The sequence below is a fragment of the Phyllopteryx taeniolatus genome, chromosome 3, assembly GCF_024500385.1.
Source record: "Phyllopteryx taeniolatus isolate TA_2022b chromosome 3, UOR_Ptae_1.2, whole genome shotgun sequence".
NCBI classification, from domain to species: domain Eukaryota; kingdom Metazoa; phylum Chordata; class Actinopteri; order Syngnathiformes; family Syngnathidae; genus Phyllopteryx; species Phyllopteryx taeniolatus.
In genome coordinates this window covers 572,136-595,918 of record NC_084504.1, presented here as the reverse complement: position 1 = coordinate 595,918, position 23,783 = coordinate 572,136, and the positions used below count along the sequence as shown (strand labels likewise).

The following is a 23,783-nucleotide window of genomic DNA, read 5'->3' as shown; positions in this document are numbered from 1 at the left end:
GGACAACGTCGCGGACAAAACTCAATATTTAATGAAAAATAACTGCGATGTGCATGTTTCCCTTCTCTGCCGAAATATAGCGTTAAAGTTTATCATATGACAACAAACCTAAATTTTGCTTAAACACTGAATCTGGAATAAATCAACTTTAATATTATGAACATGAGAAATCAAATTTGCAATAAAAGACATCAGTGGTATTTGTTTGTTGTTTTGTGTTTAAATAAATAACATGAATTCTTCTGTCTCGCTATCTTCTATTTATCTATCTCCAACTACCTTTCTTTTTTATATAAATCTTTTTCAAAGGCCAACAACAAAACAACCCAAAAATATAAGAATATCCTTCAATAAAAAGCCAAACTTCAAACTATTAACAGTCCCTGCCTAGGAGTTGATACAGGTCATTAAAAAAAAACATGAATTCAATTATGTTATATTCTTAGTTACAGCCACGTTGCTCCGCACACGAAAAACAGGTCTGTCTTTTACTTTAGTGAACAGATAATCTGCCTCCCACCTGTCTTGGAAGTTAACTGTTTTCCATCTTTCGTTTGGCCATTTTTGGGAAGGGGAAGTGTAAATTTGCCCGAGGAGACTGCTAGCATAGTTGCTAACGACAGCAACAGAAAGGGAAGGGGTGCTCGCCGGTCTAGACTGATGGGCCAACACACTAGCAAAGCATTCTGGGATTTGTAATATTAGTGGTGCGTATGCTATATACTGGCAGGGCAGCTCTCATACACATTTGATATGGTCTTGCTGGCCAAATATAATTACATCGTGGGCCAAATTTGGGCCCGGGCCTGAGTTTGAGATATATGGTCTAGGGTTTGGGGTCTTTGTTGATTTTACAAAACATACTGAAGAACCAAGATGGAATGTTTCCAAACTGATGCTAAACTGAAGCTAAATTGAATTTTAACTGGTGCTTTGGGGCAATCAGAGTTTGGCTGTACCAATACAGCTCATCTGGGCTGTGGGCATTGCCTCTGCTAAAGTTTTCTTTTTTTAATGAACTTTTTTTTATTTTTTGTTTCACAGGCAACAACACAATAGCGCACGAAAAGAATACTTCCATAGTTAAATTTTTCTGACTTTTTTTTTCAACCCACCTGCAGGAGGACGCTTATAATTGTACAGCCAATAAATTGTGTAAGTTACTATATACAAATACATATTTTTAAACCACAACAACAAATCAAGTGGGAGGGAGGCTCAGTAGTCACGATCAGGCAGAGACGTCAAAGATTTAATATGATTTAAGCAAGGACTCTAAGCCTATTCAAATGTGTTCAAGGAGCCACTGATTAAAAATCTAAAAAAAGGTTCCGGAGAGATATGAGTGTAATGCTGTGTTCAGCGCTTTGAAAATTTCTTACCAGAATATAACGAACCTGGGACAAAACTCAAACATGTTCGATTGGTTGGCTGGAGATTGTTTACACTTAATATGCACGTTGGTTATATTGAGGTAAATCTGAGATCCAAGTAAGTTTTGCACAAAAAAATTGCACTGTAGGAGACCATGTCTTGCACAAACTGAAGAGGAATGAAAAGTAGTTCACAGTAATCATCAGGCAATGTGGATCCCAGCTCTTACTCCCAGGACTCCTTGGGCGTGCATGATTAGCTGTCAGTTGCAGCAATGATAAATATTGGAAATTAGCTGCTTTTGTTCAGGATAACTAGTCAACCAAGTTTTCAGGGGATGACTAGGGACTTGGTTGGAAGCAAAGCTGGAGGTAGTCAAAGGGAGTTGAGAGTGGATGCAAGTTCAGTGTCCACTCATGAGGGCCACGCTTTGTCTGTTGCATTATTAATCAAGTACAAAAGTTGATGATTATTACAGGACAAATAATAGTCCAGGAAATTGGCCTGATGCTTTGGGGAGCTGCAATTCATGTTGTTCTCTGCGAAAGAAATTTAATCTGCTAATCCACTCTGTTTTCATGTGGTTGTTGCATTTGTCAACCTGCTGTGTTTTCGCTTGACATGGGTCAGGTTGGGTCTGGTTCTGCACACAGGAGTCCTGCTCTGCTTCAGACATACCCCTCCTCCTCAGTATTTGTGCAGTAATGGATGGAAGGCAAGTCACCCCTGCAACACACGTTCCCCCATCACTCAGCCTGCATTCCTTCACTAATGAGCCCCCAACCCCACCACTCACCCCCCTCCTCCACCACTCTCTACTAAGCCTAACATTACATTTCAAGTGCAGACTAAATGCAGGAACCAAGGGTAAAACAAGAATACAAAAGGTCAATTTCTTTGTATGTTTTCTATGCTTTAAAAAGTAAATAATCGTTCTGTTAAAAGTATGTCTTCAACCCCTAATTCCTTAAAGGACCTATTCTATACTGCGAACATTGGCACTTATTTCATACTTCTCCAGGACAGTGATGTTCATCTCAGCCAGGAACTGTCGCAAGCTAAGGATATTATGAGCAGGCACGTTGTCAAGGTGAAACAACCACAAGTTGTCCTGACACAATTCTCACCTTTTATGTGGCATTGAACGATGCAAATGCCACAGGTTTCTTTAGATGGGCTGGTTGATCGTGTGGCCAACACTGAAGGGGAAAACTCATAGTTCGAAGCTTGGGTTTGAAATAAATCTCGTTACACCATTCCTGGAATTCTTCTGACAGACTTCGTATGTATGGGTAATTGAACCACAAATGGCATTTGTGTGGGGGGGTGGGGCGAGCCGCGGCGGTGGTGGGCGGGGTTTGCGGCGGCATTATTTCTTTAAATAATTTTAATATTTTACTTTTTTTTTTTTTCCTCACAAGCAGCAAACAGGATATCGTTTAAACATGAACAACATGATTGTCATTGCAATTGCTAAGAGCCCTGTACAGTCCAGAAGTGTTTGGACATGCTGTGGGCCAGTGCCTGTGCTGGCCCTAATGGCGCCCTGTACGAGGTCCCCTTGGTCGCAATGGGTGACCTGGTTAGGTGGGGGAATTGCAGAAACATTTTCACAGTTCTGTGCTGCTCCAAATGCTACATGAGTGACAACTTTAAATAACATTTGATTACTTGGTAGGGAGAAGAAATGACAAAAAAGGGCAAATATATGCAATGTATGCAAAATGGTCTGCATATAAATCCCAACACATCAAAATTAGGCAACCATTGTGTTTTTGGTCATGCAACAAGACAACTATGAATAGTGTTTGTGTTTTTCGAGTTGGACTGTAAATCAGGATTTTTGTGTGGCCTGCCTGCATGTTAATGACAACTTATTCTTCTGGTCACATTATCTGTTGAATTAACTGTGAGGTTTTTCTCTAGTGCAGTGAGGCTGGTGTATCTTTGACACAATTGTCACTTTCCCGTACTAAACAAGGAATACAGGCCATCGTTTTATTATGTAGGTACATGCTCTTTTAGGCAGGCTTCCAGTTTCTGAGCAAGCCATCATTCTGGCCTTTCAAAGCCCAGCTAACACATAGTAGGCTACATCACAATTGAAGCTCATCGGGATATGAAGTCCCTGCAATGTGGCAGTCTTTTTGTTTCGGGCTTTCCTCTGAGTCACACCGGTGAACTCTCAAAAGGGAGGAAGCATGCTTTTTTTTTCTTACTTCACTTTCCTTCCCTTGCCTTTGTTTTCCTTTAATAAAATGTGGATATTTATTCATAATAGTTAAGCAGGAACACAATGGATGAGTGGGATAACGCCCTGCTAGGAGAAGGAATAACAATGACAAATTAGTTATGGTAAGATATGCGTCGTGTGGCACATGTTGCCTTGTATGACAATAAGTATTGTGTCACAATACAGGAAAAAGATGATTGTCTTCAGATTGATTAGATGAACTATTTCAAGAGAAAACTAAGCTCATAACGTTCAGCAGGAAGTCTGTCTAAATTTCCATCAATTTATCTCTGCAAAAGTACGAGGGGCAGTCAAAAAGTAATGAGCTCAATTTAATTAAACTTACTAATAATTGAATTTGTTTCTGAAATCCTCATAAAAAAAAAGTTTTGTTTAAGCCTGACCTCTTCCTGTTATCCATTTTGGAAATGACATCATTGTTGAATGCATGCCAATGTGCATGGAGAAGTTGCAATAGGCTACAGGACAGTCAAAATGTGGATGTGAAGGAACAACGGTAAAGAACAAGAGCCTGCTTTAAGTGACCTCCGTAACAAGGAAAGGAGTTTGTGAAGGCATCAGTTCCCGTTCGGCTAGACAAAAACCTAGCCTCCATACTCACCCGATCTGGTACCATCAGATTTTCACCTTTTTGGACCTTTAAAAAAAGCAGTTAGAGGTCAGCACTTCTCTAATGATGAACAAGTTAAGCAAGCTGGGAAATAAAATACTGGTTAAAACACAGCCGACTAAATTTTATGAGGCTGGCTTACATGCCCTTGTTCATCAATGGTCAGTCGGTGTTGAGAGAGAGGGAGATTATATTGAAAAGTAGCGATGATATCCCCAAATTCTGGGCTTTATTTCTACTGTATGTGTATATTGCCATTCAATTGCAATAAATAAAGCTAGTGGAAAAATTGCCTCATTACTTTTTGACTGCCCCCTCTTATTTATAATTAGCCTGCCTACCTACTTTCATTCTTTTTCACCAATGAAATATTACAGCATTACAGTTACAGTATACTCCTGATCATTTACACTTTCAGATATTTGGCGAGACGGAGCCTGTTCGTATGGTATCAGAGGGCTCTGACTGCCGCTGTAAGTGCATCATGCGACCCCTGAGCAGGGATGCTTGTATGCGGCTGCGGAGTGGCAGTGTACGCGTGGAGGATTTCTATACAGTGGAAACAGTCAGTTCGGGGTCTGATTGCAAGTGTTCCTGCACAGCGCCACCATCTTCCCTGAACCCCTGTGAGAATGAGTGGAAGATGGAAAAGCTAAAGAAACAGGCACCTGAGTTATTAAAGGTGAGTCGATAAAGTTTGAAACCCCAAGTTTTTAAAATGATACAAAAAAGCAGAGCTCAAATCTTAAATATAAGATTTGAAATGCCACAGCTCATAAGGTGCAAAAAAATCATGCTTACTTACTTTTCAAGAGATTTCAAGGGTTTTTTTTCTTCTGCAAATACCACGAAAGATATCAATCTTCTTTGTAGATACAAAGTAAACCATTTGCCTATTCAAACCTCAGCATTGTGCAGTATATCAATGAGAAAAAGTGAATACTTTGGGCATACTTCTAATTTAGATCTTTTAAACAGCAGAAGAAGCACACTTCCAGACGTGTGATCTATCACTCCACCAACAACTAATCAGCTCGTTAAAGCATGAATATCTCTGAGTGAACCCCTCTGCTATTTTTAAATGTAATGTAAATGGTTGTAAGCAAGCGTCGTACTAATTTATTTTAGTGCATTTAAACTAATGTATGTGTCAGATTCCTCAGCTGAAAAGATTGCATGAAGATGTCAGGATAAAAATGAATAATAGTTGCTTTTATGGAATCAACCACCAGCTCCAATCGATGGTGGACCTCCTCGAGGGAACCCTTTACAGCATGGATCTGATGAAAGTCCACTCATACATTAACAAGGTGGTGTCTCAGATGAACACCCTTGAAGAGGTAGACAATATCGTTACATCATAGTTTTTAAATGTTGGATCACTGTGGAAACAGACTGTGAAGCTACAGTATTCCAGTTATTTAAAATGCTAATGTAATGATTATGTTGCCTTTTACAGACAATCAAGACAAACCTAACACGAGAGAATGAATTTGTCCGGGACAGCATGACGAGCCTTACCAACCAGTTCAAGCGATATGAGAACTACTCCAATATTATGATGAGCATCAAGAAAGAGATCTCTGGTCTCAGTCTCCAGCTGCTTCAGAAAGACTCTTCTGAGACCAAAGTGCAGGTTTGAAAAAGAAGACAGACTGATTATACTTTAAGTGTCTGCAATGTCTGTACACACTCACTCTTGCTTCACAATCATTTTCAGACATCGAAATAAACTCGAAAGTAACTCTGTCATTTATACTGTAGGCTATATCACATTTGATGTTTTAAACTAGCTATATTTTACCACTAGACTAGCTAGATGTTAGCAATACTGTACATTGTAGGACACCAGTGTAACCATTAAATTCTTCACATAGACCACCAACCTCTCTCATGACCAAAATTAACAGCAACAATGTAGCTTGCCCAAATAGTGCTGTTGTACCACTTGGAACACAACTGCATATTGATTAATTAATTACAGTACACACACTGAGTGTTCTGCCTTGCTGAGAGTCGGTTGTGTTGCTATACAGTATGTAGGTTGGCCACTGGTTGCATGAATTGTTACTAAAAAGCTGGCTAAAGGGGTTCTATTAGAGTGCACTCAAACTGAGCCACTGCCCATGCATATTCTCGTGGATGAGAAACCATACTGTTTCCAAGTCTGCCTCTTCCAACCATGCTGGAACGTGGGAAGTGCATCATGGTTGTACCTGTAGTTTGAGTACACCCTTAAATTGGGATGTGCTGACAGAGGAGCCCATTGGAGTACAGTGGACGTATTGCCATGTTTAAGATCCCCGTTTTCAAAAATTCTACATCAATGTGTCGTGTCAAAGTGTCATGATTGCTGGTGCTTGGGAGGGGTGATCATGTTGTGCTGGTGGGAGAAAGATGTTGTGCCACGGTGACGAGTCGGGGAAGCGTTCATGAGCCGTAAATTTAGTGCGCTTCCATTTCTCACCTCCGTTATGATTGGATGCCATCGTGAAGGTCTTGAAAAGAAAATACTCTAAACCGTGACAAAATCAGTATAGCATCTTCGAGAGACGTGTACATGATGAGCAGCCAAGTAAACAACAGTGGGTGTGTTCAGAAATGAATTCTGCTACACTCCGGACTGTTCGGAAACTCAGAGTGTTGTTGAACTGTGCGGAACACTCGCACTCTCAGAGTAGAATTAGGCCGTCAGATTGAATTTCTGAATGCACCCAGTGGTTATTCCCGGAAATACGGGTACCTGTCTCTGTTGATTGTGCCAGTAAACAACAGCGGCCAATTCTGGAAGTAACAGACTTTGTCCGCTGCAAGGGGACGATTTGACTTCCAAAAATCCGCAGTCCGTTGGTTCTAGGTTCATTAAATCAAGGTTTCACTGTACTATGAATAAAGGGATGGACATGGTCAGCAACAGCACTCTGATAGGCTGTGGCTTTAAAATTATGCTCAGTTGGTATTCGCCGCCCAAAGTGTGACAACAACACTAAATTACCCCACATATCCTGAACCATTTATCTAAGGCAGGATTTATGTGTGCTTTCAAGTTATCCATCCATCCGATTTCTGTACCGCTTAAACTGACTAGGGTCATGGGTGTGCTGGAGCCTATCCCAGCTATCTTCGGTCGAGAGGCTGAGTACACTCTGAACTGGTCGCCAGCCAATCACAGTTGTAGATCTTCCCTTTCTGAAATACTCTTCAAAGGCACTCAAACATGACTTGCATTAATGTGAAGTTGGAGTGTGTAGCTGATGATATTGCTGTAACTCAATGAAGCATACTGATATTACCTAAATATTCATGTTTCCAGCATAATAATGATGAAAAGACCAAGAGCGCTATAAAGCCACTCAACAAAAAGCCCCCTGCATCAAAGTCCCCTCCCAAACCCAAAGAAAAAGTCATCAAGCCCAAGAAGGAGGTCACTAAATCTGTGAAACCACTGAAGCCTGATCCTACAGGCAAAACCAAGGTGGTTGGCCACCAGCCAGGTGTGGTCAGGGGCATTACTTACTACAAGGCTGCTAAGACTGAGGAGGATGAGGTCAGAGGAGGTGAGAGTTTTCACGTTTCAAGTTTCACCTTGTATGTTAGCCCAGCATCGTGCAGTTCGTTGAAAACAAACTTCTCAGAGCTAAAGTAAATATTGTGCCTATGCGTAGTTTACTTTTTCTTTTCTCTCCATCCATGTGTTGAAAATTATCCAAATAATTTTTTTTCAGCAATTTCATGTGACCCCACTTGATGCTTTGTTGGATCAGGATCAACCAGTGGCTATGTAATTAAGATCTTTGTGAGCGGTACAGTATGTCAATCAGAGTACTAGCATAATAATTTTATGAAAAGGTTGTTAAGATTGTAAACTGCACCACACCGCAATAAAACTATCCATGATTTGCACAAAAAGATCCCAATTATTATTATTTTTTTTAACTCTTTGAGACTGCAGGTTTGGATTGCCACTGTGCATTCAGAGAGCAGGATATCCAAATCTTTGATTGACAAAATGCATGGAGCAAATGGAATGCTGTGTCAATGGAGTGCTACAATGGCCATCATGCCTCAGCTTCACTCTTCACAACAATGCGTGGGGACCCTCACCAATGCAGAGAAAACATTTTCTGACTCCTTCCAAACCTCTTTAAGTCTAGTTGAGTGAATAGGTATGCTGCGTTTGCACAGGGCACACGCACATGATGCTGACAGACCGGGTGTTCTGCCATGTATGTGAGGCTCAAAGTGCTCAGCCATCCCTGTCAAATCAGTGAAAACTTTAGCTCAATATCCATAATCTCTAACAAAGAACAGGACACTATTTTAAAAGAATACCTTTATTTATCCTTGGAAGGTTAAAGAACCTTAGTGCCACAGAGGCCATTTTAAACACTTACTCACATTTTCGCTGAGAGCTGCCAAGTGTTTCCAAATTTGTCTGTTGATGACCACAGTTCCACCACAACAGCTGGACTTCAGCATTTGCTTAGGGGCGTTGTTGGAGGAAGTTTTTAGCTCCTTTATAAGTCATTATCACTGTAAAAAGAACACATCTATTCATCAGAATAAATTGGAATGTGTAAAAAAAAAAAAAAAAAAGATGAATTACACTTTATATTATATAAAGAAAGAATTACAATAAAATAAAACATTTGCATTAGTAAACATGGATTATATCAGTATTATGTAAGAATATATTAATCCAACATTCCGGTAATCAATACACCCTTCATGAGGATCATAATCCTCAGTTTGTTTGAATGGGTTTGAGAGAGGTGTTTATTTATTTCAGACGCAATAAAGGCTGTAATTTGTGGTGCTATTTATATCAGCACCACAAATTATAGCCGCTCACGAATGGGATCAGCATCGGTCAAAATCCAGCTGGGGACAGTTTTTCCAGGGCCAATGTTCCCAATCTCTCCCTCCCTCTCTAGTGCGCTATAAAGGAACCGTATGAGATGGAGAAGCACATTTATATAATACATTTCATTACTTGTGCTGGGATCACTAACAACAACACAGGTTATACTAACATATCAACTCACAGGTTCTTACAGGTGTTTAGACAACAACAAAAAAAAGAATCCCACCACATCACTTGTCAATAGCACTGTCTTGCTCATTTTCCCACATCCTCTCCTGCCCTTTTCTGTCCTCTCTTATCTTGTTCTCTTGGTTAGTTATTGCATGTCCTCAGTGGGTTGCCCCCCCCAACCCCCATATCTACAAATGTTACTTGAGTTCAAATATCTAGACTGTCTCACTATTGTTCTTCTGTGGTTCTCACCCCTAGTCCCCTTGTCCACTCTTATCCCTCTGTCTGTCCCCTAAAACCCTTTTCAGTCCGGCTGCATTTTCAATAAACAGCAGAATAATAATACAAAAATAAAAAATAAGCAGAGGGATTATTTCAAACTCCCCTGTTGCCCAGCAAAACTGTTCCAGCACAAAGGCATAAAGAGCATTTACATTGAGTATTTCCATCATGATTACGCAACTCTTTTCATCCATTCACTCAGTGATGATGGTGTGGTGAAGACAAACGGAATACGAACAGACTAAAACGGAGTTAGTCATGCAAGATGATGACAATTTAAAGACGTTTTTTACAAGAGTAAAGATCAAGAGGGTTTTTTTCTCGACATTCTCTCGTACCAATAAAATGGGATCAGTGGGATAAAGCTTGAGTTACTGTTGACTGTGTTCTGCATACAAGCAGGCGGATATCCTACACCTAAGGGACAGAGAAAATATTGTCACCCAGAATACTATTGCACTAGGTTGTGAGGTTGATGACTGAGTACAACATGAAGAGTAAAGAATAGTTTTGCTGTCTGGGGACCTTGTCACGCCTTCACATTAGCTCAGTGCTTCTCAAATAGTGTTGCGATGCCAGCCCCCCTGGCAAATAATGTTCTTCAGGGTCTCACACGCCCCCCGCGTGTGAGACCCTGAAGAACATTATTTGTCGTACTAGAATAAAGTGTAATTGCACATCCACTGCAGTAGATGGCAGTCTATATGTCTTCTCTTGTACTTTCTTCAATGTTTATAAGGATTAGATTATATTATCCTCTATATACAATTTTATACAGAGGTGTACTTGTGGGGGATGCGGATGGGGGGTGGGGGGTGGGGGGGGGTAGTCGCAAGTTTTTTCCTTCTTAATGCGGGAGTCGTAACAGAAAACAATTGATAAGCACTGCATTAGCTGAATCGGTCTCTAGCTACCTTAATGTAAACCATAATAAAGAAAAAAAACATCTGTCATAACGGCGGACACCTGAGAGGATCTCCCAGCCCAAAGCTTAATGTCACTTAATGTCCCAAAACTGCAATCAATTATCAGCACAATTTATGTAGACATCTTTATTTATGCCCACTTACACCTTTGTAAATATCAGAACTATCGGCCCAGTATTTTTTATTTTTATGGACGTTTAAGCGTTTCCCTCTCCATTGACACTAACTAGAGAAAAGGTTTAAGGATGTGTGTCATTCACCGCCGTGTTAGTATCATTTTAGTCGATGACAACCTAATAAATTAGCGATTTTTCCGCATATTAAATTAGTGATTCAATATAATTTTGGGGTGCTAGCTGTTCATGTGAGATAGCTGTTGTTCATATAGGAGGGCAACGATATATGACAGCAATAGAAGTGTAATACCAACTTGAACAAAGCAGTGTTTGGAAACTCAAGCAAGCTGTCATTATTTTTTATTTCCTGAAAAGTTGTGATTTTGGAGGTGAGGGGATTCCACCCAACATCTATGACAATGTAGGTAAATATATGGTTAAATACTGCCACTTAATAGTATAGTATATTCCTTTTTCCACACCAGCTATGCAGTGAATTCAGTCTCCACTTCTGCCACTGGCATTACACCAAGACATGGGGGACGTGTCAATTTTGGCGATGAAAATTTTCAATTAGTTATTTACCAGTTGCCCCAAAATGGACTGATATTATAGGAAATGACTGCCAGTTTCATTTTCTTGAGCAAAACAAAATACAGAAAATCAACCAATTAGTGAAATATGGATCATTAAGGCCTCATACCTCCTTTAATTCTAATTGTTCACATACTTTGAGTATGAGTTTTTTTGGATTGTTTTCAATAAAGACATTAAATATATATATTTTTTTAATCAATGTTTTTTAGACTCATTATATTTGTCAGTACCCTTAATGAAGATCTTTTGCATGACAAAAGTTATTCAGAAAACCATGAAATTTCAAAAGGGTTACATATTTGTTCTTGCTATTGTAATTTGTACTTGTTCATATGCTATTATGTCACTAAAGTTGACTAATCAATGTTTTTACTCTTTTTCAGACAACCCAGCCAAAACATACCCACGTCATCATGTCACCGAAACCCAGTCTGAGGATGGCGGAGCTGAAATGGTGCTTGAAACCATGGAGGCTACAGTTGCACAGTCTACCGCACCCACTTCATTTCCGACTAGTATTACGCCTCCCACCACTAGGACTGCTGCACCAACCACTACCATTGCACCAACCACTACGATTGTCACCAGCCAAAGTACAGCAGCTGCAGAGAGGCCGGCTCCCACTATTGTGCTACTGCTTGACAACAGCAACAACAACAGTCGACCCACTCTCCACAGAGCAGGTTACATTTTGAATATACACCGATCAACAAAAATTGTATTACCTTTTGCTGAATCGAATATATTTTGACCCTCTCAGGTAGCTTAATTGGTACCAAGACAGAAACGGGTCTGATGCAGTGCAGTTCTAGTTCTGTAAAGAAAGGAAAAGAGACTGTATGAATGTTGTAGCGGTGAACTAGAAGTAGGACCACCTGCTATAAGAAGATAACCAGAAAGAGGCGAGTGACATACAGTACATAGCATAAGAATGTAATTAGGTAGAAAGAGAGTAAGAGAGAAGGGCTTTTGGTGCATCATAGAAGATCCCCTAGCAGCTATGAATGATCCAGGACATGTCAGTGTCAGCCCTGACTATAAGCTTGATCAAAAAACATAGTGAGAGAGTGTCTGGCTACTGATTTTGGATTCCGAATCCAGTGTTAAAATTATCATTATTGCATATCAAAAACAAGAAATAGAGGTTGTAAAGAAATCTGCAAAAAGTCTGTGGTATTTATGTCATTACATAAAGATAATTAAAATAACAAAACCAAATTTTATGTCAACCAAAAAATAAATTTTCCCAGCAACTTACATTTTAACATAGAAACCTCTCTTCAATATGTTTTCACAGCTGTGGTGCATGTTTATTTTAATGTTTTGATATTTTGAAGGAGACACACAGTACTTGAACATTTGTGAAGTAATGGCTCTCCATAACAAACTGATATTTACTGTGTATTTTTAATGTTCCTCTCATCTTATTTTAATTGGTTGTTAGGCTACTTCTCCCAATAGAACACAGAGGATGTAATTGTCAAAAAAAGTCAAAATTTAAAAAAATAAAACAGATTCGCATTATGATAATTAAATATCTTGTGAAATGCATTGTGTTTTGTGTTTTGACAGCTGATTTAGAAAAGTCAAGAAGGCTGTTGCTGTAAATCTATCATCATTAAATGATTATTAGGAATATATATATATATCACAGTGCCCTTTTACTGGGAGAAATATACAGTATATGTAACTGAAGAGGAAGTTTTGGTTGGTTCTCCATATCTGGATGCAAAAAAACAATTGTTAAATGAGTTCAGAAGGAAATCAAAGCTGAATGTTCTCCACAGGGAAAATCCTTCACTGCGAAGGGACTCTCGCATCAATCGAGCAGCCAGAGAAGCAACACAGTTATGGCCGCAATGAAGGAGCCTGGATGAAGGATCCACTGGCCAAAGACTCGAAGATCTATGTCACAAACTATTACTATGGAAACAATCTGGTGGAGTTCCGCAACCTGGAGAACTTTATACAAGGTGTGCTTGTTCAGCAATTTTATCACAATGTCTATGCATGAAGAACATGAATGCAGGTGTGATGACTAAACAATTATTACTGGGTCAGACCATCTGAAAGACGAGCCATCCATCCTTTTCCAATACTGCTTGTCCTCATTAAGGTCGTGGGTGAGCTGGAACCTATCCCAGCTGTAATTGGGTGAGAGGCAGAGTACACCCTCGAGTGGTGGCAATCGCAGGCCATTATCATGTGCATTCATATTTACACCTACAGTATCAGCAATTAAGATGCACGTTATTGTAATGTGGGGTTGAAGCCGGAATTGAACCCTATGTGCCCTGTTGCCTAAAGTCAGCTGAAATTTTCTCCAGCTCACCTGGGATCCGAATGAGGCCAATCGGTTTAGAAGATGGCTGGCTGGCTTGCTGGGTGTATGGATAGATATTATTCATATTTTTGTATGACATTGATGTAAGTGACATTTATTTTTTCAACTACTCAGCAAACATTACATCCATCCATCCATCCATCCATCCATTTTCTACCGCTTATCCGAGGTCAGGTCGCGGGGGCAGTAGCTTCAGCAGGGACGCCCAGACTTCCCTCTCCCCAGCCACTTCATCCAGCTCTTCCGGAGGGATCCCGAGGCAAACAGTTACAAAAAACTTTGGCAGTGTCATCCATCCATCCTTTTTCTTCACCGCTTATCCTCACTAGGGATGCGGGCTGCTGGCGCCTATCCCAGTTGACTTTGGGCGAGAGGTGGGGTACACCCTGAACCGGTCGCCAGCCAATAACAGGGCACATAGAAACAAACTATCATTCGCGCTCACATTCATAACTACGGGCAATTTAGAGTTTCCAATTAACCTTCCATGCATGTTTTTGCGATGTGGGAGGAAACCGGAGTGCCCGGAGAAAACCCACGCAGGCACAGGAAGAACATGCAAACTCCACACAGGTGGGGCCGGGATTTGAACCCCGGTCCCCAGAACTGTGCTCACCAGTTGGTAACCGTGCCGGCGCGGCAGTGTTATCTCCTAATCTTTTTGTATTAATTGACAATATTACATTTATAGTAAGTCACTAATGGTGTAGTGGTACACTCGCCTGACTTTGGTGCGGGCAGCGTGGGTTCAGTTCCCACTCAGTGACCATACGAATGTGAGTGCGACTGGTTGTCCATGTCTATATGTGCCCTGCGACTGACTGGTGACCAGTTCAGGGTGTAATCTGCCTTTCGCCCGAAGTCAGTTGGGATAGGCTCCAGCGCACGTGACCCTAACCTTGACAAGCGGTGTTGAAAATGGATGAATGAATGGACATTTATCATCATCAGCTTTTATTGTCATGAACATGCATGCATGCACGCACACGAAATTTGTTCTCTGCATTTAACCCATCACAGTGAACACATACACATGTTAGTGGAACACACTGGAGCAGGGGGCAGCTGAAGCGCCCGGGGAGCATTTCGGGGTATCGGTGTCTTGCTCAAGGACAGCACAGCCGTGAGTCCGGAGGATGTTGGCGGATGGTCCCGTCGGGGTTTTGAACCTAGGTCCCCCACGGTGGCAGGCGATGATCTTAACCATTGGGCCACGGCTGCCCAATATTTATAGTATCTAAATATAGTAATACAATGTATAAGTTCAGGATAATATACAGTTTAGTGTTTTTGTAAGGTACAGGCACAGGGTGTATGGATGACAGTTGTCGTTTGGTTGAAGTGAGTGGTGGGGGGCTGCAGTGAAAGACCTTGTCTTACCAACTGGTGTGTTGGTTAAAAACAAGGAAGTGAGAGACAAACTGAACATCTCTTCTCCTACCTTTCCACTAAGTGTAGACAGTAAGTAGAACATGTTTTTTTAAATCAAGTTTGTGCTGAGGTGAACTCAGTGAACTCAGGGACCACCATCACGGCCTGCCAATCCAGAGACCCCGATTCCCACACGATGTTGCAGAGGCATGTCAACCAAGACAGCAACTCTAGAGGAGAGGGTGTCCAAACTTTTTCTGTGTTAATTTTTTTTTGTCAATGGCCACATACAGAAAGAGGACACAGCCATTATATTGTAATACTTTTTTTGTGGCCTAATGCACCCATATTACTGTACCGTACAAAATAATTGTTTTGAACCTTTTTCATTGTCTAAAATGTTATTGCTAAAAGTTATTGTAAATTAATGTAAAAGCTTGAAAATGTCTGAAAAGTTTGAAATTTTATCCAAACTCACGAGGCTGGGGTGCTTGGTAGTGACAATTAGTAGTGGCGAGTCGAGGCTGGTCGCTTTTATGAGTCATGAGGAATTAGTGTGGGTCATATTTCCAAATACATCAAGATTAGATGCCATAGATCTTGACAAAAAAACTGTTACTGTACCAAAAGTAGCATGTTCCAGACTGCAGTACGGCTCCAGAGACATCTTTTAAAGTGAAAAACCGCCACTCCAAGCCATGCTGCAATAGACAGAACTCCTGCCATTATGGCCGCCACGTCAGTGCATTGCCTGGAAATGTCGTCACATTTAACATTATTGTGCCACAGCCCCAGTATACAACAACGGCCAATTCTTGAACTAACAGACTTTGTTAAGTGGCAGTATAAAGGTCCCATATTTTACCAAACCAACTTTTTCTAGTATTTGGGATGTAGTATTGGCTCTATAGTGCCTCAGTAAACATGTGAAATATGAATTAAGATCGTCCAAGCATTCCTGAGTTCCAGACGTTTTTCTGCCGAGAGGGCTGAAATCAGGACATTCGTAAATCAGGTCATTTGAATTTCTCGAGCTTACCTACGTCACTTCCAAAAATCTCCACCTACCTCTCTGCTCTCGACCCAACGCTGTCAACATAACAAACGTGTGCTCTCACAAGTGGGTCTTCTGCACGAAGGCAACCAACCAGAGGATGGTCTCTGCTAAATATGGACAAAGTGGATACAAAACTAGGTCAAACACAAGTAGCTGTCAGAGGGGCCTTTTCTGGACACTCATATGACAAAATCAAGGTGTTTTTTAAATTAAATTGACACTTTTACACTAAGCCCGAGAGTCACTCTATGGAGGTCTAAGTAGCCAAAAAATGGGACTTTTAAGTGACAACTGGAAGCAATTTTTGGACACATCCATCTACTGTCCAGACGGTCTGTTACTTCCGATATCCGTTAAATCATACATATACATATATATACAGTATATAGGGGCGGCAGCCCTGTCTTCCACTAGAATAGATCCATCCCTGCACTGAGCAGCAGCAGAATCACTTCCCCACATTCGGAGCCAAAACAAGAGCAATCTGTACAAATCTGACCTTGATGTCGCGGCTTACCAAATTATGTGTGATTGGTTGAAAACCAGGAAGTCACAGACAAAAACGAACATCTGCTCTTCTCCTACCTTGCCACCCAGTATAAAATGAACAGTGCAGGCAAATGACACAGGCCCTGTCAAATATTAATTTTAGTCTGTCCCATGTGTCACTAAAAAAACAAATGGCAGTTGCAAATTGCCCCCGGGCCATAGTTTGGACACCCCTGATCAAGAGCCTTTAGAAACTCCATGCAGATCTCCTCCAACTGCTGGGCCCTTCCACCTAGGAGATTTTTAAAACACGTCGGCGACCTCAACCCCAGAGATAGGAGAGCCCGCCCCAAGTCCCCAGACTGCTTCCTCATTGGAAGACGTGTCAGTGGAATTGAGGAGTATTCTCCCCACTGACCCACAATGTCTCAGTCGAGGTAAGCAGTACCCCATCCTTCCACCGAACTCCTCTCTGCCCAGGTTTTTGTCTTAGCGACCACAAAGCCATATTGCACTTGGTCTGCCTTATACATAAGCTGACTGGCACTGACCACTGAGCCACAGCTCCGTTTGGCTGCCTCAACAATGGAGGCACAGAACATGGCCCACTACAATGTCCCATAGCTCCTGTGGGACTTGGTAAACGTTCTGTCAGAGGTGTGAGCTGATACTCCTTCTGACAAGGGACTCAGCAGACCCTCAATACGTTTGTGTCTGCCGGGCCTGGGGAGTCTTCCAGAAAGACAGGTAAGAGAAGGTTATCATGGTAACAGGCTCTGTGAACATAACCTGCTTGCTGGCATGTTTCCGATAAGAAACCCTGAGTTTCTACCAGTCTCCTCCCACCTGAAGCGAACAAGGTTTGTCCGTTTTTCAATGATTCAAATATCTCTCTCTCAAGAGGAATGGTTCTGGAGCCAAAGCCATGTGTCATAGTGATCCTGACTATATCTAGTCGACATTTCACACCAGATTAAACTCCTTCTAAGACAGAGAGGTGAAATTCCAAATCCCTAGAGCCAGCTTCTGAAGGATCATACCGCTGAGATCCCCTCCTTCGGCCACCGTCGAGCTCACTCTACACCTGGCCCCCTTGGCCCCTCTCACAGGTAGTGAGCCCATGAGAAGAGGATTTAGTTTATTGAACATGAAATATTATTGTTTTTAATGTGAATGCAAATGGTTGTTTATATGTGCCCTGTGATTGGCTGGCGACCAGTTCAGAGTCCCCCACCTCGCACTCAGTCAGCTGGGATAGCCTCCAGCATGCCCGCGACCCTAGTGAGGATAAGTGGTGCAGTAAATTGATGGATACTGCATAAAGTTCTGGAACTTCATTTAATTCATAATTTTAACATTTCACCTCCACCCAGTCCCTTAAACCTGGGCAAAAAAAACAGTTGATACAATCATCCAAACAAGCTAAAAGCAATAAACAGGAATTTTGGATGAGGTGAAAATACATATAGTACCTTCAGATCCAAATTGGTACTATTCACTGAGGGTTTACTTGGTTAATACAAACAAAACGTGTGGTTCTTTTAATTTTTCAGATCATTTACTGCATTAATGGTAAGACAAGTGCTAAAACAATATGTACATGCCAGTTACCAAGACTGCTTACGTATTTCACCAGGCACTGTACTAACAGACATCTTGTACTCCATATTACAAAACTGTGCAGTTGTTTTGAAGTACAACAGTCACATTGGCTGTCCAGTTAAAACCATAACAATAGATTTTGATTGGATGTGGTGGTTAATGGAATAAAACTCACTCTGTGCAAGCACTCTGTGAAACTGCTTGGATATGAGGAATTTGGGTCTTGGTGGTTTCATTGCTTTAGAGGGTGGGAAAATCAACTCCTTCTACACGCACATCAACCGAGGAATTGGATTACACTCTTTAAAAAAGTTACGATGATCTGTCTTCATAGGATTTGGCTTGTTGATGTAGATGTGTTTGGACAATGGGCTTTCTAAATTCACTTCCATTCAAAGCATCCTGCAGTGAGGTGAGCTCACAGCTGTGTGCGGATGACTAGCTATCTTGGTGAGTGGCGGTGATGCCTGCTATTCTTTGACATGTGCTCTGGCCTTCCCTTTGAACAAGGCCCAGTAGGAAGGGATTAGCAGTGTGATGTGGGTGGTTGGGGTGTTCAAGAACAGTGGGTTTTTTTCCCCCCTTTTGGTCTTTTTATATTATCAAATCTATATCAGACTTCCTGAGGTTAAAAGATTGAGGACTGATAGGATCTGATTTGAAAATGAGACCAGAGGTACACAATATGTTGGTTCAGAAGTGAATTATTAAATAAACGTTGGCAGTGTCACATGATGCCAGTGTCTGTACACAGTCTGGTATTGTACAAACATTGTCATTGGCACCGCGAAGATAACATCATCATCTACACAACAGTGGACCATATTTATTAATATAACACAGAAGAGGGGTCTTAAACTTCCTGAACAAGTTGACTTTAAATTAAGCTCTCCAAATTCTATACAGTGTGAACACAGCATAAACTGTACAGTGTAGAGTACCCGCAATTGCATCAATTTGTGTACATGTCCTGAATATGTCTAGAGAATGATATGCTCTGATATTTTCACTGATTTATTCCCAAATTTTCTTAAATCACAGAAATTGGACCTGGGCCCAATAGATCACAGCCCTGTTCAAAATATTAGTCCTCATTACCAATGGATGAACCTAAAGGGGGTTTCACAGTAACAGTTACCTAGTTTTAATAAAACCTGTCACTTTTTCTCTTTGGCTTGTTTGATGTGGTGAGAACATTGTAATCCAAATCAAATCTACTGTACAACAATTCCCAAAGAATTTAGTTGTAATCCACGAATGGACAAAAAGTTGTTTTTCTAACTGTCAAACTATTGACCACTATAAGTGTGTAATATGGAAAACACGTTTGGTGTATCCAGTTAACATGTCATCTGATAGTAGCACCACTTTTCGTGAATAATTGCTGGCTTACTGTAGCCTGTCAGGAAATTATTACAGTCATCACCAAAAGCCAATTTTACTTCATGTAGATTTGTAGTACTATAACACCAAGCCTATTCTTGTCCACCTGCTGATGACCAATAAGAATACTGTATACAGAGATCTCACATGGTTTGTTATGATACATTTTGGTTCGATTTTGGTGAAAAGAAATCAAGGATGGACCATAAAATTAAAAAAACATTCTTGTGAAAGCACCCTGAATCTGGTTTGTTTGATGTACCAATAATTTACAGCTTAAGCATTATGCTGTAAATTTGCATTGTTTTTGTAACAAACTGTAAACTGTAATAAGAAACTAATGCAACATTTTCCATGCTGTAGGCCGCTGGAGCAACCTTTTCAAACTTCCTTACAATTGGATTGGCACAGGTCACGTGGTTTATAATGGAGCCTTCTACTACAATAGAGCCTTCACAAAGAACATTATAAAATATGACCTGAAGATGCGATACGTGGCTGCCTGGACACTCTTGCACGATGTAGTTTACGAGGACACCACCCCATGGAAATGGAGAGGTCACTCTGATATTGACTTTGCAGTGGATGAAAGTGGATTGTGGGTGATCTATCCTTCCATGGACTATGACTACAATCAACAGGAAGTCATCGTCATTAGTAAACTTGATCCTGCGGACCTGTCCTTGAAAAAGGAAACCACGTGGCGAACAGGTCTCAAGAGGAACTCTTATGGCAATTGTTTCATCATCTGTGGTGTCTTGTATGCTGTCAATGTGTACAACCAGAAGGAAGGGGAGGTGCGCTATGCTTATGACACCCACACCAACACAGAGGCCATCCCACGTCTGATCTTTACCAATGAGTACTCATTCACCACGCAAATTGATTATAACCCCAAGGAGAAGGTTTTGTATGCCTGGGACAATGGCCATCAGGTCACATATCAGCTAAACTTTGTTGACCAGTGAGAGCAGACACAAATACAGTAAACTCACAGCATTCCTGCTGTTATAGACCAGACGTTTCTTTGTCCTAAGAAGACCACGGATGTACCATTTACCTCCAGTATCAATGCATGTTATTCAAACAGCTGACCTCACTGTGGACTGGACAGAAACTATGTACATAATCTTACAGGTTGAGTTGAAGGTCAACAGGTAGAGCTGATGTAGATATATTATATGTTCATTCAAGAAATGTCAGCAGGCTGGCTAACTATTTGTGTAGCTAAAGGACAGGTAGTGTGAAAAAACAAATACACACATTGGCAACATTTTTGGGACCCTTCCGTGAAAGAAAGAAAAACCTATAATGGTCACTGACATAACTTGAAATTGGAAAAATTAGTTAACTAGTGCAAATTAGCCATTGCTATTGAACAGTCAACCATCATGGCTTTTCAGGCAATCAAGGCAATCAATCAATTTCCAAAATTATCAATGAGATGTTTGAGGTTGAAAGGGTGCCTTCTCCATTTTTGAGTGTTTTCACCTGTGTGTTTTGGGTGTTTATCCTGTTTGAGGATCCATGGCCTGTGCCTAAGACCAAGTTTCCTGACACTGGGAGGATCATTTCGCTCCAGATTGCTTTGATAGTTTTGATTCATTGTAGCCCACGCCGATACAAGACTGGAGGCGGGATTCAACAGTCTCATCCATGTTTCACAGTTGGTATAGTTTTTTGTGCATGTAAAAATAGACATTGTGACTGGCCAAAAAGCTCCAGTTTTGTTTAATCTTTCTGAAAGACATTTTAGAAACCTTGTGGCTTGTCTACATGCAGTTTGGCAAGTTCCAGTCCCATCAGTTTCAGATTAATTCAATAACAATTGTAGGTGTTTGTTTCTTTATTAGAAGGGTGTCAACACATTTGCCTATGTCTCTATTGAATTTGTGACATGAGCCACTTAAAGGGAATTCCAGACTTGCATTTTATAGCATAAATATCATTTTCATAGTTTCAACTCCCTCTAAACCTCTACAGCGCAGGGTGGAGAGTGAGAAGTGAAGATGCAGAACTACCCACAGCTAAAATAATTAACTCAAAGCTTTCATTTACAGTTTTAGCTCTATAAAAACAGCTGTGCTTCATGTATATTTTGCCAAAATACTTACCAGATGCTAAGCATGCACTGAGAAAACAAACATGAAACTTTTCCATGAATTTGAGCCAAATCAATTTTAAGATGTACAATGCCAGTCTAATCATATGGTTACATACCAAAAAAATGTAAATATATATTTGCTTTTCATGTAGAGATAATAATGTTCTCAAAATAATCAAACAGACCTGCAAAAACACCTGAAACCCTTGTAATATGCATGCCAGTGCAAAATTTGATGCTGTTATTTGTTACAGAAACCTGCATGTGCACCAAGGTGTTGTTCTTTGTTTGTTTCTTTCTTTCTTTCATTCTTTCTTTCTTACACTTAGCATATGTATGGGTGTAAAATTTGACAATGTGACTCAATTGTGCTGGAGAAGCATAATAAGCACAAATAATACAACTGCTCTGTTGTCCACCATTCTTGAATACTTGACATGCATGCGTTATTATATAAAACAGAAAAGATGTCTTAAATGTTCCAATTGTAGACACTTTCAGATTTGGAATGTTTTCAGACTCCATGATACTGTATAGTCTTAGCTTTTGGTTGTAGTCAGTTAAAAAACATTTTCAATCAGAGATTTGTTTTTAAACAGTACCAATCAAAAAGTGAAAGTCAACAGCTGGGTCAGCATAATACTGTAAGGTCCATTCAGGTCAATTTAGAGAAGAGGTGTAGCCAGAATCTATTTAGAGGAATTCAATTTCTGTCTGCTGTTTGTCTGGCCAACTAGCCGCTCGAGTATGTAGCAATGTTCTGAAGTTGCAGCTGTGTTTCTAAGCTTCCTTTGAATGGACCGCCAACATTTCACAAAGCCAAAGCTGCTTGCTTCGATCCCTGCCATTTAACTCAATCAATAAGATTATTTTTGCTTTCATATTACTTCTACAGCTGAGAAATGCTTGCAAAACTTAACAATTGACTTTTATCTTTAAGTCCATCCGATTACCATTACTTTGTTCATAATTCTGTTGCATTTATTATACAGTAATTCCGCTCCACGATGCTTTCTGTGTTTTAACATTTGATGTGGTTAGAGGCATGTGTTGGATATAAAATTAACAAAAACAAAAATGAGCATGTACACATTTCTAAGAGTGGGGATTTGTTATTGTGCTTTTCTAGTATCTGATTTCATATGATTATTACTATCAACTGTTATTCTCATTTCTGTGGAACATTTAGTATACTGTAGAAGTTTTTCCAGCTTTGCTGATAGCATTATATCATTGCATTATACAGACATAAGTTGTCTTCTCTTGTCTTATAAAGCACCAATAACCTTCAAGTAACCATTGTTCATGATGGACAGTACTGCTATCTAACAAGTTACTCTGTGCCCTTCTCCACATTCTACTGGCTTGTACCATGTAACATGGCCTGCAGGATCAGGAAAAAAAGAAGCTTTCTGAGTTTTTTTCAATGTCCCCTTTTGTCTTCATCTGCTGTATAGATTTACATATTGACTGAACATCGAGCAGCTTTATTATACAAGTACTTTGTTCCCGTTCTGTTTCACCTGTTGCTTCTTCAGAGTTCAAATTACTTTTAGATGTAATCTGAAAAGCAATAGATGACGAGTTGTGTATATGAAGCACATCATATTCCACTAGGATAGATCCTGAATTATACACATTGGACCTTTAAGGCTATCAGACTAATTCTAACAGCATTGTATGGTGTTATTTCAGTAATATTTCATTATGTTGATACAGGTTTACTCATGACTAATTACAGTAAAAGTTTGCAACATGATGCCTTCATTAATACATGTCATGAACCTGTTTCCATGAATAAAAATTCTGTGACAAAAAGTGTGTTGTGAAATTAACAAATCAATCTACCATGAACCAGTAAATGCTGAGTGCCTCGCCCACATCCTATTGAGGAGATAATGACCTATGAGTCAGATCTTCTGATTTCCAAATAACTGAGCGCACATGAGCTCTCTGATTCAGTCTCTGTGCTCGGCTTGATCTCTATTCTAAACTGCACTGCAAGGAGCACGGCTGCATGATTTCTTGGCAGAAGATTTTAAAATCCCAAAATCCATTTCTATTTCATGCAACCTCAGGAGGGACGCATTAGAATAAGCCAAGAGCTGAATGAGGAGGGTGTGGTGACTTCAAGCATGTGCTCTTCATTTATTCTATTTAAAGATCTCAGTGTTTTTACACATTTAATGAAATCATCTTTCCATTACTGTGAGGAACGAATTTAAACGAAGAGTGTAAC

At 40.4% G+C, this 23,783-nt stretch overlaps 1 protein-coding gene across 1 annotated transcript in view; it reads left to right on the top strand.

The window, feature by feature from the left end:
* The window catches only part of olfml2a (olfactomedin-like 2A), a 35,782-nt gene extending 12,420 nt beyond the window's left edge, over positions 1-23,362 (top strand). The window contains exons 2-8 of the mRNA XM_061766344.1: positions 4,657-4,920; positions 5,471-5,578; positions 5,698-5,874; positions 7,552-7,795; positions 11,578-11,877; positions 12,982-13,167; positions 19,804-23,362. Coding sequence (XP_061622328.1) covers positions 4,657-4,920; positions 5,471-5,578; positions 5,698-5,874; positions 7,552-7,795; positions 11,578-11,877; positions 12,982-13,167; positions 19,804-20,408 — 1,884 coding nt within the window. The 3' untranslated portion in view covers positions 20,409-23,362. The remainder of the gene's footprint in view (positions 1-4,656; positions 4,921-5,470; positions 5,579-5,697; positions 5,875-7,551; positions 7,796-11,577; positions 11,878-12,981; positions 13,168-19,803) is intronic.
* Positions 23,363-23,783: the final 421 nt, after the last annotated feature.